The sequence below is a fragment of the Acinonyx jubatus genome, chromosome E4 (genome assembly GCF_027475565.1).
Source record: "Acinonyx jubatus isolate Ajub_Pintada_27869175 chromosome E4, VMU_Ajub_asm_v1.0, whole genome shotgun sequence".
Lineage (NCBI taxonomy): Eukaryota > Metazoa > Chordata > Mammalia > Carnivora > Felidae > Acinonyx > Acinonyx jubatus.
Genome location: NC_069395.1, coordinates 66,985,811 through 67,001,964, shown reverse-complemented (window position 1 = coordinate 67,001,964; position 16,154 = coordinate 66,985,811). Strand labels below are relative to the sequence as shown.

The 16,154-nt window shown below is 44.1% G+C and overlaps 1 protein-coding gene across 6 annotated transcripts in view; it reads left to right on the top strand.

Annotated features, from left to right (window-relative positions):
* DNAH14 (dynein axonemal heavy chain 14) overlaps positions 1 to 16,154 on the top strand; it is a 324,348-nt gene that overhangs the window by 78,884 nt on the left and 229,310 nt on the right. For 5 of the 6 annotated variants that reach the window (XR_008293043.1, XR_008293044.1, XM_053209129.1 and 2 more), the window contains exons 13-17: positions 3,910 to 4,189; positions 4,689 to 4,734; positions 4,826 to 4,923; positions 9,258 to 9,424; positions 10,142 to 10,486. Coding sequence is in view for 3 of the 6 variants with exons in the window: in XM_053209129.1 (XP_053065104.1) it covers positions 3,910 to 4,189; positions 4,689 to 4,734; positions 4,826 to 4,923; positions 9,258 to 9,424; positions 10,142 to 10,486 (936 nt within the window). In the remaining 3 variants the exon portion in view is untranslated. Of the gene's footprint in view, positions 1 to 3,909; positions 4,190 to 4,688; positions 4,735 to 4,825; positions 4,924 to 9,257; positions 9,425 to 10,141; positions 10,487 to 16,154 lie in introns of those variants that run through there. The other variant, XM_053209132.1, reaches the window with a different exon arrangement.

The following is a 16,154-nucleotide window of genomic DNA, read 5'->3' as shown; positions in this document are numbered from 1 at the left end:
GGTGACAAGCTTGAAGCTTTTCTATTAAGATCAGGAGCAAAGCAGAAATGTTCCCTCTGACTAATGCTTTTCAACATTGTACTGGAAATACTAGCTTATGCAACAAGACAAGAAAAGGAAACAAAAAGTATACAGTTTGGGAAGGAAGAACTAAAACTTCCTTTGCAGATGACATGCTCATCTATGTAGAACATCCAAAAGAATCAACGAAAAATCTGGAACTAATTAGTGATTATAGTGAGGTTGCAGGCTACAGGGTTAATTTTAAAAGGTCAGGCACTTTCCTATATGCCTGCAGTGAACAAGTGAAATTTGAAGTTGAAAACAATACTATTTACGTTAGCACCTTCCCAAATGAAATACTTGGGTATAAATCTTACAAAGTACATACAGGGTATATATGAGGAAAACTACAAAACTCTAATGAAAGAGATCAAAAGAGAACTAAAAGAATGAAGTGATAGTCCATGTTCATGGATGGGAAGACTCCGTATTATCAACATGTCAGCTTTTCCCAACTTGATCTATAGTTTCAATGCGATGCCAATCAAAATCCCAGGGCCTATTTTGTGGATCATGACAAACTAATTCCAAAGTTTATATGGAGAGACAAAAGACCCAGAATAGCCAATACCATACTGAAGGAGAACAAATTTGGAGGACCGACACTGTCTGACGTTATGATTTACTTTAAGGGTATGATAATCAAGACAGTTTGGTATTAATGAAAGAACAGTCAAATAGACCACTGGAACAGAATAGAGAGGCCAGAAATGGATTCCCATAAATACAGTAAAACCTTGGTGTGTGAGCATAATTCATTCCAGAAACATGCTTGTAATCCAGAGCACTTGTATATCAGAGCAAATTTCAAGAACCATCAGTTTAGTGGTGATCATGTGATGTTTGGTGTCACATACTACTCGTATTGCAAGACAACGCTTGTTTATCAAGTTAAAATTTATTAGAAACATTTGCTCGTCTTGTGGAACATTTGCAGAACAAGTTACTCACAATCCAAGATCTTACTGTATAGTCAACTGATGTTTGACAAAGGAACAAGAGCAATACAGTGGTGCAGAGATGGTACTCAATAAATGTGCTGGAACAACTGGACATCCACGTGCCAAAAACAATGAATATAGACTCAGACTTCACATCTTTCACAGAATTAACTCAAAATGGATCATAGACCTATTTGTCAAATGCAAAATTAAAGAAACTCTTAAAGGTAGTATAAGAAAAAACCTAGATGACCTTAAGTGTGGCAGTGGCTTTTTAGGCACAACACCAAAGGCACAATCCATGAAAGAACTGATAAGCTGGACTTCATTGAAATAGAAGACTTTTTGGGTCGCCTGGGTGGCTTAGTCAGTCAAGCATCTACCTCTTGGTTTAGCCTCAGATCACGATCTCCTGGTTCGTGAGTTCGAGCCCCACATCGGGCTCTGTGCTGACAGCACGGGTCCTGCTTGGGACTCTCACTCCTTGTCTTGTTCTAAATTGTCCTTGTTCTAAATTGCATTTCTCTGATGACAAATAATGTGGACCACGTCTTCATATGCTTGTTTGTCACCTGTATACTTTCTTTGTTGATGTGTCAGTTAAGGTCTTTGACTCATTTTTAATTGGGTTATGTGTTTTCTAACTGTTGAGTTGGAAGGGTTCTTTGCATATTTTAGAGAACAGACCTTTAGCAGCTATGTCTTTTGCAAATATTTTGTCCCATCCTGACTTGACTTCAAGTCTTGTGGCTTGACTTCACTCTCATACCTTTGTATTTTGCCAAGAAGCTTTCTATTCTCTATTTATTTATTTATTTTGCAAGAGAGAGAGAACGGGCAAGGGAGGGGCAGACCCATGACTTCCGCCTTACCACATGCTGGCAATATAGCCTTTGACAAACTAATACCAGCTTTTTTATATATAATAAGAGTAATCATTTCTGTCCAGGTTGCTGTGAAGATGAGGTGAGGGCAACTTGTTTACTCTAGCGCCTAGGACATGATAAGCACTCACCCAAGGGTAACTGTGTCCAATAATACAGTGTGCTAGGAGTATACTGTATCAGGTGTACTCAAGTAGTGGACACAGATACAAGTATGCCGTATCGAATAGTAGTTGTACTACGTGCATTTCAGGAGTGATTCTACGCCAACTATTTGTAATACTGTAACATGAGAAAGTGTGTAGGGTTCAAGGTCCGGTCGTTACCAGGATTAGAGGTTGTTTTCCAGAAGAAGCCATACAACGCATTATGTTTGTTTGAAATTGTCTGTGAACTTCTTGATTGTGATAAAACATACATAACATCCACTTGCCCGTTTCGAGCATATTTTACACGTGAAATTCAGTGGCGTTACCACACGCGCGGGGTTGTGTGCAGTCACCATTACCCACTCTGCAGCAGTGTGTAACCCCCCGAAACTCCCGCGTTTATTTGTGTACAACCTCTAAGGATTGCGTGTCCCCTTCAGCATCTGCTCAGGCTCTTCCTTAGCAGCTTCACGGGGTGCTGACGATGTTTGTTTACAGTGTCAACCGCCTTTATTCGTTATGGAGTAGTTGAGGTTCTGGCAGGTGAGTGAGACAACCACTCTGAGAAACCCTGGATGCCTCCAGAACAGCGGGCTGTGTGTGGGTAAGAGAGATGGACACATTAGTTGAGAACACCTGCCTAGACAGAGCCTACGAGCAGATACATTGTCTAAGAAAGGTGTTTATCCGTGAAATCGTCTGGCTGTTTCTCAGGAGGGACGGGTGCCTGTACCAGAATGGGGGTATTCCAGCAGGGACGCGTACCTGTACCGGGATGTGCATATTCTCAGTACATATTCTCTGTACCAGGATGTGTACACTCCAGTAGGGGCGGGTACCCGTACTAGGATGTGTACACTCCAGTAGGGGCGGGTACCTGTACCTGGATGTGTATATTCCAGTGAAGAAGTCAGACCTGCAGCAGTGGTTTTGAAGGAGATTCCCAATTTCTAATTCTCAACCGTGAGTACACAGTAGACTCACTTGGACAGCTTTTAAATGATTCATATTCTTGGTATAAAATTGTTCAATCAATGTATTGTACACCTGAAACTAATATAACATTGTATGTTAATTATACTTTAATTACAGAAAGATTCTTGGGCCCTGCCGCAGACCTTTTAACTCAATCTCTGGGGATGGGGCCCAAGAATTTGTATTTTTAATTTTTTTTTTTTCCATTTATTTATTTTTTGAGAGACATAGAGAGACAGAGCACAAGTTGGGGAGGGTCAGAGAGAGAGGGAGACACAGAATCTGAAGCAGGCTCCAGGCTCGGAGCTATCAGCACAGAGCCCAACATGGGGCTCGAACTCACAAACTGTGAGATCATGACCTGAGCCGAAGTCAGACGCTTAACCGACTGAGCCACCCAGGTGCCCCCAAGAATTCGTATTTTTTTTTTATTTTTTTTTAATGTTTATTTATTTTTGAGACAGAGAGAGACAGAGCATGAACGGGGGAGGGTCAGAGAGAGAGGGAGACACAGAATCCGAAGCAGGCTCCAGGCTCTGAGCCATCAGCCCAGAGCCCGACGCGGGGCTCGAACTCCCGGACCGCGAGATCGTGACCTGGCTGAAGTCGGACGCTTAACCGACTGGGCCACCCAGGCGCCCCCAAGAATTTGTATTTTTAACAAGCTCCCAAATGATCAATATGTCACCACTCTGGTGTTAATTTACACAGTCTTTTGGGGGAACTCCTGCATTACAATGCATCGTGTATTTTACATTACCTTATTTTAACATGCAAGTATTCATTACACCAAAGTTATTGTTTATCATTTGAAGTTTAGGTCTATATTATCCTGAATTGAAAGGAATATTCTTTTGGTTATATATTGTCACTGTCACTCTAATATCTATCAATTAGATTTTGAATCATATCAAAGTGGAGAGCAATTTGAGGAAAGTATATGCACCAGTATTTGAAGTGACTCTACGCTTGAGGTCTCCTGAAGAGAGTGACTCTTCAGAAACTTCCACAGAGAACTTTCATGAGTCTGACAATGGCTCTGAAGAACCTGGGGTGTGTGAACAAGAGGAGGCACCAAAAAATGAAGTCAGTTGTGTCATAAAACAGTCGAGTGAAGAAATGCCAATAATGAAGAAACCAAAAAAAGTTTGTTACAACCTTGAAGAAATACCTTCAGGTAGGATGAGTGAGACTATTAAGAATGAAAGGAGATACACTAACAGCCGGAAAAGAGCAAATGACAGAAAATTTTAGTAGTTTATCTATTATCACTGACCGGCGATAATAAATATTAAGAAATAATATCATTTCTCAGCAGTATAAATGTTAAGAAAGCTCTAAGCACAAGCTCACATCATCTGTGGTGCATGTGAGCGATACCACCGTTACTCATTCTGGTCTCCTACGCACACCATTCTCAGTCCTGGGGCCTGATGACCCCCTTCCTGGCAGTGAACACCCCTGCGTGCTTGTCAGGAACCCAGGCCCTCAGACCGCAGCTCGGCCCTCATTATCACAGTCTGGGGTGCAGTGAGTGCTAGAATGCTACCTCTTAGGTGACCTTCCCGCGTATTCTCGGATGTCTGCAAAGCACTGCCACGTAGCAAGTGGTCACCTAGCTGGTTTAAATACCAATCAGTGTTTCATTCTCTCTTTTTTTCAATGGACTCTTGCAGACATAGAAATCATGACCGAGTTCGAGAATAAATACATGTGTGATGAGTAAGTAGCAGACCTTTTTGATATTACAAGTAATTGTAGTCTCGGGTGGTTACTGCATTTTTCTGAAATATGCTTTTATTTTTTTTTTCAGGTTTTCAGAATTTGCTACAAATCTCTTCATAGTTCCCAACAGATTAGATTTTTCAAGAAAAATTCAAAATATGGTGACTGACATTGAAAAACATATAAGTAAGTGTTTTTGAAGCGTAGCTAGATACACTGTCTCCTTTGGGAATATTCTCTCAGGCTCAGGCATTTGATGTTCACACCCAGTGGTGGAGCACACACCACCGTCCATTGGGATCGGGAATGTGCAGTCTTTGGGATCAGTCAATGTGAATTTGGGATTATATGAGGATGTGTGACTTCTACACGTAACTGTAGAGTGCATAAAAGACGGGAATTAGGAAAACAGTGTAAGGTTTGGGTTTTTTATATACCACAGAATTTTATAAGACTTAACTAAGTTATATCTTATTAGCATAACAGATACTGTTTCCATCTGAAACCGATTTCGATCAGTCCTTTTCTAGTTCTGTGTATCCAGTCTGACACTACACAGCTATTACTAGCCTGGCCACCGAACGTGTCCCTTCCTCTCGGTCTGAGTCTTAAAACATCTTAAAACAGCAGGACCCGTGGCAACTCTTAGAAGGTGTATATTTCCTCTTGTTATTAGTCAATTTGGGGAGGGATATTTTGAGATTGTCAAATATCTTTTTGTTTCTTCTGAAAATTTTACCCCCTAATTTTAGCCTTTATTAGGGGATCTTATCACCTTAGCAGATCCATTTCTTTATTCAGTTATTTATGTAAATGTGGACTCACTGATCTACATTCACATTTGTATATGTTTATATACATACGTGCATTTGTGTGCATGTAAACTTACTTGAGAAAAAAAATAAAAAATTTAAACCACCCCATCATTTCAGCTGCCTGCATATAACAACTATGTGTTTTCACATAGTTTTTGCATTTTTACCTTCATAAGCATACAAGAGTGAAACTTAGATTTAAAATGGTTTGTTATCAGGGTGCTTGGGTGGCTCAGTCAGTTAGGCATCTGACTCTTGATCTCAGCTCAGGTCATGATCTTGTGGTTTTGTGAGTTCGAGCCCCGCACGGGGCTGTGCGCTGACGGCTCAGAGCCTGCTTGGGATTCTCTCTCTCTCTCTGCCCCTCCCCTGCTCGCACTCTGTCTCTCTTTCCCAAAAATCAGTATTAAAAAAAAAACTTTAACAAAACATTTTATTATCACTTAGCGTTATATTGGAGGCATTTTCCTCATTGCTGCAGTCGCTCTCATAATTGTCACTTAGATGGCTAGATAATACTCCCTTACACTAACGTGCCATAATATGTTTAACCATGCATGCAAAATTAAACGTGCTCATTCCTGTACCCAGTCATGAAGTTAACGTCTGGCACACGGCTTGTGGCTTCCATGGGGTCCTTCTCAGACTAAGTCCACAGGAGCGGCACTGATGGGGCAGAAGTCTTTCTTGTACTGCTTGGTAGTTCTTCTGGGTTAAGAAAATTAACCCTTAATCTTTAATAGGAGTTTTAAGAAAAATGGGTAATTTGCCTTGATTTTATGGTGATATTTTTTCCTAAGCAGAACATTATTTTTAAAGTATAACATTTGTAGAGCCTTCGGAAAAAGGCTTCAGGGCGTGGTATCATAGAGACGCTTGCCCATATTATGATCACATATTATAAACAACATTCTCCTACTTGTCTTCTAACTATGATTTCATTTTTATGTTTAAGCTTTCGATTGCTCTAAAATGTATTTGCATACACTGACTTCTAACTTTTTCCCAAAGCACTAATGATGTGTCTGTCCCAGTATCATTCGTTGAATAATCCATTCCTCACCCTCGCTGACTTGAAACGGCACTGTGATCATTTATTGTATTTTAGTATTTTATTTTATTTCATTTTTGGACTGTGTCTATAACTCGTGTGCCAGTACTGTGCTGTTTTAATTATGTCACATTTTGCCCCCAGGGATTTCCTAGGTTCAGGGATATTTGTGTTAGTCTGGGGAGTGTAAAGAGAGTATTACTGTTACTTAATTTGTTGCTCAGGTTGGCCTTATTTTCAGAGAACTGCTCTTTCCGAATGGGCCCTGTGCCCTTTTGTGGAGAGCACTGTAGCTTCTTTGGGCACAGGAGGCTCACACCCGTCTTGTGTTTCCTCGGGGACAGCCACGGGACGGGCTCATTGCGGGAGTGGGGCCGCTCAGAGGCCCATCAGTGAAAAGACCTAGAAAGTAACATGGAAAGTAACAGTGTAGTTACTGACTTGTTATGCAGGTAGAATAATGTCAGAATGGCTACTCTGCACCTGTTTGAGACGCAAATGTATCAACCAGAGTGTTTGTGGGCGTTTTTTTCCCCCCTCTGTCCTTAGAGTTTTCAGTCAAAACACTGCTCTCCAGAGTCTCCTTTGTTACCCCTCCTCTTGAGTCACTAGTAACACAGCAGGCTACTTTGTCACCATCCGTATTCGTGTTGGGTTCTCCCAGCATCCTGCTTGGCGTTTTAAGACCTACTACGTCACTCTGTGCGCCATGCAGTTTGTGGGTTTTGACAATTACGTATCCGCCATCCAGGTTCCATACAAAACCACTCCATCACGCCCAGGTTCCCTGGTGCTGCCCCTTCGTGGTTGGACCCTCCACACCTCTTATCCCTGGCAACCGTGGATCTGTTTCCTGTCTTTATAGTTCTGCCTTTTCCAGAAGGTCATACAAGTGGATGCGTAGGTAGCCTTTTGGTCTGGCTTTTTTCACTTAGAAAGATGCATTTCAGATTCATCCATCTTGCTGCGGGGGACAGCAGCCTTACTCCTCTTCATTGCTGAGTCGCAGTCTGCTGTCTGGATATACCAAAGTTTCTTTCTGCAGTCACATCTGGGTCGTTTCCAGTTTGGGGCAATTATGAATAAAATTGCCCTAAACATTCACATACAGGTTTTTGGACAACGTAAGATTCCTTTTTTCTTGAGTTGATAACCAGGGGTGGGTTTGCTGGGTCATATGGTAGGTGTATGTTTAATTGTATGAGAATTGTAACGTGGTTCTATCATTTTGCATTCCTGCCAACAATGTTTAAAGCTCCGGTAGTTATGCCCAGAATTCGTGATCCCCAAAGACCACTAGGGAGCCGAGTCCGATGCAGAAGCCAAAGAGCCTTTATTCGAGCTAGCTAGAGCTCAATCCCCTACCTGCACCGACGCAGCGGTGAGATGCCAGGGAGAGAGAGAGCGAGTTTCAAAAGCACAAAGGTTTTATAGGGGTCTAGGGGCAGTTGGTGAGGTAATGGCTGTGGCCTCAGCTGATTGGCTGGGGAAGGGTCGGAGTCCTGTTACGCAGGTCGCTGGGCGTGTTTTGATCAGGAAGTTTGAACGGGTGAGCGGGAGGTTACTCAAGGGGAGGAGGCGCGGTCTGAGGTTTCTGAGATTTTCCCGGGAAAGGGGTCATGTCGGGGACATAGTCACTCAAGGTGGAGGATACAGAACAAGATGGAGTCGGCCGGCATAGGCTCGCCCTTTCACAGTCACTCTGTATCCTTGTCACCTCTTGGTATTGTCAGATTAAAAAAAAAAAAAAGTAGCCATTCTGGTAGGTTGTAGTGGGTCTCATTGTGGTTGTATTTTGTTTCCCTGTTCATCTCTTCCTGAGTTTATATGAATATGCTTGGACACATTTTTTGTGGTCAGATCTTTACATCTTTTGCTTATTTTCATTAGGATGTTTGTTTCCTTATTGTTGAGTCGTGAGAAGTCTTTATATGTATCGTCGATACAAGTCTTTCATGAGATACAAGATTTGCACACATTTTCTCCCAGTCCGTGCCTCATCTTTTCATTCTTTGTCACAGAGTGAACCTTCTGAACTCTGATAAAGTACGGCTCACCACTTTTTTTCTATTACGGGTTATGTTTTGTTACCTGCAAACTCTTTGTCTAACTCACAGCCAATACAGATTTTTCCTGTATTTCCTCTTGGAATATTAATAAAGTTGTGCTTTATATTTAGGTATATGGCTTATCTTGAGTTAATTTTTGCATAGTGTGTGAAGTGTAGGTTAAAGTTTTGTGTTTGTTGGTTGGTTGGTTTTTGCCCATGGACACCCGGTTTTTCAGCTTGTCTGTGAACGCACTGGCGGTGAAGCTTTGTCTCCCGTTCATCCCCTCACTGTGCTGGTCTAATGCTCTCCACGTGGCATCACATAGCATGGGCATTCCAACTATTTCTTAATGACTTTTCTTAGCTTCTATTTAATTATGCCTCGCCCCAACACCACCCAGTATCTGTGAGTGGTTCTGTTGTTTCCATAATATTAAATCCAAACTTTTACACTGTCTTAAATTCCATTTATCAGTATAGAATACTATATAGCCCTCATAATAAATTAGCCTCAGTCCAGTGGTTTTAGATGTCATGGATAATTTTAATGTGTTGTTTTCAGTGGGACATCAGAAAATACTAACTTTCGAATTATGTATTTTAGCCAAGATTATTCCTCTTTGCCAAGATCCCCGCCTGTCTGTCTTTACTGAATCGGTTTTAATTGTGAATTTACCTAATAAGACTGAAAGTGGCATTGCCTGTAAGAAGACAACCAGATGGCCAGATTGTCAGGTTCTTTTTGAAATGGATCCTACCTACCAAAACAAAGTGAGTTTAAGAACGATTTGTCTTAGGGAATACTGGGCTGATTCTTAGATTAAAGGGATTTATTGAAAAATTTGAGTATCCTGACTTAGGACAATTGAAATGCTATTTCCATCTTCTCCCCCATCTGTCCCGCTCATGTGCTTTCAGCTCAGTTCTTCTCCTTTGTTCTTTTCCAACTTCCCCTCCGAAAATGAGCTTTCTGTTTTATGGTTCCTGCATGATACTGACTTCCAGTCGTTGACCTGCATTGGCCCCTACATTCCCGTTGCCATCTGGCTGGGTATTTTTGTTCAGATTTACAGGAGAATCTAATTGTCTTCACTTGGGTCAGATGATTCCTCGTCCAATAGCTGTGTCTTGGGAGAGTTCACACAGTATATAGAAGTGCCCTGGTGCAGGGCTGTGCACAGTGTCTATTCTGAAGTGGGGTCAAGCGAGGGAATGAGTGATTGGTGTTTCTAGGCCACGGCTCAAGACAACATGCTGACGATAAAGATAAATGGCTTGGTAGGCCTTTTCAGAAACACCACATATTTAAAAGGCTATCTTAATTTCTTAAAGTCTTATGTTTCCAACATAGTTCTTTAGTGTAGGTTCCCAACAAAATGAACTCCACAAAAAAACTATGGTTTTAAATATTTTAATAGAACTATTAGCCCCTTAGAGCACAAGTTTTTTACTCTTAAAATTCTGACTTTTTGACATTTTTATTTACAGATTGCCAGTCTCCTGACTATTATTGGTAACTCAATGGGCCTGGTTAGTGCTTACAGCTGCCAGTTTAGAAAATACTGTACCATCGTACAGAGTGCCAAAGTCATGAGTATGAAAATGTCCTCTATGGAAGAATTAACTCCAACACAGTTTAAAACTATACTAGCTAAATTCAGAAAGTATCTGAAACACATTGTCAACATGGTCATTGAGAAACGCATTGGTATTTTCAATGTTACAAGTCTCGATTATCAGTCAGAATGCTTACCATATGTTGAGAATATCATACGTCTGAGTCACGACCTCCTGCGATCTGTAATTGAAAACAAGAGCACAAATCTATTAGAAGTAAGTATTTTTGGAAATGCCTCTTGCGTGAGAGTCTTTACGATTATTAGGTTATAATTTTAAAAGACGTACTTCGGAAACATACTTGATGAGTGTTATCCTCAGAAGTGTGATACGTATTACATTTGTTTGGGTCTTTGATCAGATGTCATTTCCTCAAAGAAACCTCCTCCACCATCTCTAAAATTGCACCCCACGTTTTCCCTTTTTTCCCTGCTGGGAATCGTTGCAAGATTATAAATGTGAAAACGACATGATACCACTTTCATTTCTGCAGGGACCGCTCTGGGATTCAGGTAGGATGAGACGGGAGGAGAGTGGTTTCTAGACTTTAGGGGAGAGGTGATGAGCGCTCGGACAAGGGCAGTAGCAGTGTGGAGTCTGGGGAGCAGAGGGAGTTGAGATCTATTTCAGAAAGAGAATCGACAGGTTTAGTGATTGGCAGAATGTGGGAATACGAGAAAGTCAGGAATTAATGACACTTGCAGTGTGTTGGTTAGGCAGCGGGGTGGGCCGTGGGGCGCAGGAGAGGGAGCACCGTGCTTGCTTCACGGTGCCGTCCTCAGGTAGAGATGTGCACGTGTGTATGTCCGGCCAGCAGGAGGGAGTCGGTACGGGAGCGCACATTTAACAACCGGCATCCAAGTGGTCCTAGAGGTCGTCAGCGTGAATGGGAATGCCCTGGTTATGTGTGTGGTGACGATGGAAAAGAGCCTCCAGAACATCAATATTTAGGAGGTTGTTAGAGGAAGGGGAGCCTGCAGGGTGACCGGAGACATGGGGAAGCGAGGGAGTGTCTGCAGAAGGAGGGAGCGTTTAGTAGTTGTTAAATCCGTGAAGAGTGAAGAGGATCGCAAGTGTCCGTTAGACCAGAGGCACTGTGTGCTGTGTACGTTGGGGTTCCCGTCATCTTTACAACCACAGCAACCCTGAGACACATAGGAAGTCACTTCTGGCTCACTCGGGACCGAATTCCCCCAACAAGGATCCAAAAGCCCCCAAAAGGCTATTAAACGACGGGTTTCTCTGTCTCGTGCGCAAAGAAGTCTGGGTGCCAGTCGCCCAGGCCGGTCCGATGGCCGCACGTGGCCAGGAGCTCGGCGTCTTGGCTCTTTCCGCTCGGCTCCAGTGGTGGGGACTGCTCGCGCCGCGCCCTCACTTTGGCAGAAATTCGGGGAAGCGGCAGCGTGGTGCATGTGACTGCACGTCCCGTGCCGCCTCCGCCTCTGGCTGCAGAGGGACCTGGCCCAGTGGGCGTGTCTCAGGCTCCTCTTCCGTGGCGGCGGAGGGAGGCAGGCCAGAGAGGGGCGGCTTGAGCGTCAGGTCTGCCAGTTCACGGCGTCTGCGCACTCGACACCTTGGCTGTCCGCACCCTTCTTCCCATGTATCCAGGTTTAGGGGACACAATAAATGTTCCCACTCTGGGAATAAATATACCCGGCTGGGTACTGAGCCAACTGAGAAGTAAGACAAGGTAAGGCAAAGGGAGATGAAAATAGTTCCTTTGTTGTTGACTGATAAGGTGGACCTTGGGGAAGATGGCTTCTATTTATTTAAAATTAGCCCTCCCCAAACTGAAGGTCGGAATGAGGGAGAGACTCAGCCCTCTCGGCACCGGCTGCCCTGGAAACTTTGGCCAACCCCTGGCCTTGTCCAGCAGTGAGCAGAGGGGAGCACATGGCCTTTGTGGGGCAGGCTGGCTGGCTGAGAGGAGGTACCTGTGCTGAGCCTGGCGCTCCCTGCCCCCACATTCCGCGTGGCGGGAGTCACTCGGCTTCCCCAGGACGTGGGTGCGAAGCGGTGGGACACCAGGGGGCTAGGCGAGCGGGGCTCCCTCCTCGTGGACACCTGAGAGGTAGGGGTGACTGTGGGCCCCACGCCACGTCCGGCCCTCCTTATCAAGTGCAACCTGGCCGCTTAGTGTTCTGGTGATCCGTAAATAAAGACCAGGCTGCAGCCCCCCTGGCCCGGTGTAAGATGGTGAAGGGACAGGGTAGCTGTAATTAAAACTTCCCTCCTATAAAAAAAGAAAATGGAGAAGTAGCTATCTTTAGTGGTCTGCAGCTAATACCAAATCTTGGTGGACAGAAGGGACAAGAATTTGCTTCTCGGTAGACTAATTTCTGTGCTTAGTCTGGCAGCCTTCCTCTCAGATCTCGGGGGAAATCTCCATCTCTTGTCCCCTGCGGCCCCGCTTGTGCCCGTAGGATGACTCTCCGGGTGTATCATTCTGCGTGACCCGCCCCATCCGAGCCGGGCATTGGTGAGGTTGTGCTTGCTGGGCACTGAACAACTAAGGCAAGGGCATGAGTTTGGACACCTGGGTGGGCCTTAGGAAGCATCACTGATGACTATTAGGCTTGGACTTTCTTTTTTTTTTTTTAAATGTTTGTTTATTTTTGAGACAGAGACAGAGTGCAAGTGGGGGAGGGGCAGAGAGAGAGGGAGACACAGAATCTGAAGCAGGCTCCAGGTTCTGAGCCATCAGCACAGAGCCCGACGCGGGGCTCGAACTCATGAGCCATGAGATCATGACCTGAGCCGAACTCGGATGCTCAACCGACTGAGCCACCCAGGCGCCCCAGGACTTTCTTCCTTAAATACTTTTTCCCTATCTGCTTCTGGTTAATTGCATACAAGTCCAGGTGTGATTTTTAAGCCTGAGACCTTTTTATATTTAGCTGCTGTCTGTGCTGCACACTTCCCCATCCCCCCTAAAGGTACGGTTCTGTGTGTGGCGCTGTTTGGAACATGGACTTGGGGGGAAAGTTACACCCTTACTAGTCCGCCGGCGAGCTTTCTGCCAGTCCTGTAGTCCCACCTTCGGTGAGGGTGCTCGGTTAAGGCAGGGCTCTAGTCACCTCTCCTGCTAAGGCCACCACTGAAGCCGCCTCTTTCATTGAGAGCTCAGAAGCGGTTAGCTGTCTCAATTTCTACGGCCTTTGACTTCAAGAATCCTCAAGTCGACTCTGTGCAGAAGGCAGAAGAAGATTTTCTTACCAGAGCTGCGGTTCCCTCAGTCTCTGCCCAGCTTCGTGTGGCGTGAGGTCATCTCCCGGGGTTTCACTGAAAGTAACAGAAGAGACAGCACGCGATACCAAGTTTTCCTACTATTCGCCCGAAGCTGTGGCTTTGGTTAGCACACGGGATCAGCCCCAAGAAAGAGCAGGCACCATCGTGACCACTATTTTGCCACCGCCGGTAACAAACACAGCTTCCCAAAAGAAGGCAGTCACCAGATTCAAGTGTTCGCAGCGTCGCCGTCCTCAGGGAAGTCAAACCCACAGGGAGGTCCCACCGCACTCCCGTTTCAACGGCTACAATTGAAAAGGCCGACAATAGCACGTTCTGAGGAGGACGTGGAGGGACCAGAGCTTCCAGCCGTTGTTGGTGAGAACGAAGCAGGTGCAGTCACTTCGGAAAAGTGGCCCTTTCTTATAAGGGGACGTGTTCACCGACCACTGGACCCGGCAGTCCCACGGCACGTCGTTTACCGAACAGGAATAAAAACAGGTCCACACAAAGACTTTGACTCAAATACTCGCAGAAGCCTCGCCCACAAGTACCACACCACAGCCTGTAGTGAATCCAGATTCCCCGCAAGACGTGAGCAGAGAAAAGGCGGCACATTCGTGCGTGGGCATAGCGTTCACTGGGGAAAAGGAGCTTAACTCCCCCTATGTGCGATTTGGATGAATCTCAAAAATACGTTGACCGAAAGAAGCCAGACACGAAGGAGTGCCTGCTGGACAGCGCCGTGTGTATGTCACGTGACAAGTCCGAGTTTACCCGTGGTCACAGCAACCAGAGGTGGCTGTGTGAGGCTAGGGGCAGGAGAAGATTGGGATGGGGCCCGAGGGGTCTCAGGGCAGTGAAAGCTTTCTATGTTTTGATTATGGAGGTAACTACACAGGTGCATAACTGTGTTAAAACTCACTCTAACGTTCAGTTAGCATCTTTTATATGTAAATTTTGCTTCACCTGATTTTTTAAAAAAAATCTTGGCCTTTCCATTTCCTATGTGGAAGACCGTAGTTAATATCCTTATTCTCACCCTACCTCAGTTTCTTTATCTGTAAGTTGGGGATAATATTGGCCACTCACCTGGAGAGGTTGTAGGAGTGAAATCAGGTACCGATCATAAAGCTCTCAAACGCTTCCGGCACACAACCCTAAGACACACGTGAGCCTCCGCAAACCGCATCTCTGCGGCTGGAAGAATCAGGGTTTTTTGTTCCAGAAAACTCTCTGAGTTGTAATTGGTTTAGGAACCTGTTCTGAAAGTCCTCTCTGTTCATCCTCTCTCTGGCTCCTGCATGCTCCCTGGTGTGTTTTTATTATTTATTTCCTGAGGCTTCGGGTAGCTTCCTTTGATGTGGTTAAAGCAGTTCCCCTATCTGGATGAGAGTTACTAATCTGACACGAGTAATTTTTATCAGAAATGAATTTTATCAAATGCTTATTCTGCATCTATTGACATAATCATGCAGGGTTTTTTCTTTAAGCCTTTAATGTGGTTGTTGCATTAATTGACTTTCTTAGGTCGCTCTTGCCTCCAGACTGCCTTAGCGGCCAGCGTGCACGTGCACATACACGAACTTTATATTTTTTAAAATTTTTTAAATGTTTATTTACTTTTGAAGGAGAGGGAGACCGAGCGCGAGTGGGGCAGGGGCAGAGAGAGAGGGAGACAGAGAATCTGAAGCAGGCTCCAGGCTGCAGCCCAACGTGGGGCTTGAACTCACAAACTGTGAGATCATGACCTAAGCTGAAGTTGGACACTCAACTGACTGAGCCACCCAGGCTCCCCTACAGGCATTGTTTTTAGGACTTTTGCATCTATTCCCGTAAGTGAAATTTGTCTGTGACTTTCCTTTACCATCCTTATCGGTCTTTGATATCAGTGTCCTACTAGTGACATAAAGGAAGTTTAGGTATATTTCACCTTTTCCTGCCCTCTCTTGCACAAAATTGGAATTATCTGTTTTCTTTGTGATACAAATCTGCATTTTAAAATGTTTCTTTTCTCTGGCCTTTAAATGGGATTTGTGGGTAAAGTCAAGATAGCTGTGTTTACTCGGTCTTTTGTTTTGAACATTTTCAGTCAAATGTGGAAGTTTTATCCTCAAAACTATAGATGAAGACTCCAAGTTTATTAAGGTAAAGCTACTTGCTCAGGGTCACACAGTTAGGAAGTGCTGGAGCTGGGATTCAGACACAAGCCTCTCTGTAAAGCCTGTTCATGTGAACTGCTGGTGGGTTAGCAGTGGTGATCTCTGAGTGATGGCGTAATAGGGATTTTCTCTTTTAAAAGCTTTTTTGTATTGCGTGCTTTGTACGAACATCTATTTGACGATCAAAGAGAATATAGTGCTTGAAAAATTAGACACATACAGTCAATTAATTCAAGCCTGTGAGATTGAAAATGCAAATGACATTGCTTCCAAAATCACGCATGAGTATTCATTAAGAGCCTGGAAGTAGGAGACAAAAATAAAAATTGTAATGTGAGTATAGAAATGCAATTATTTTGAAAGTTTCACGGAATGATATAAATACACTTAGAAGTATTGATGTTATGCATATAATTATAATGAATACTTATAACGGATAAAAATAGGATTTGGAATCATGTTTGGGTGAATCATAGCTCTGTAACTCACTACAC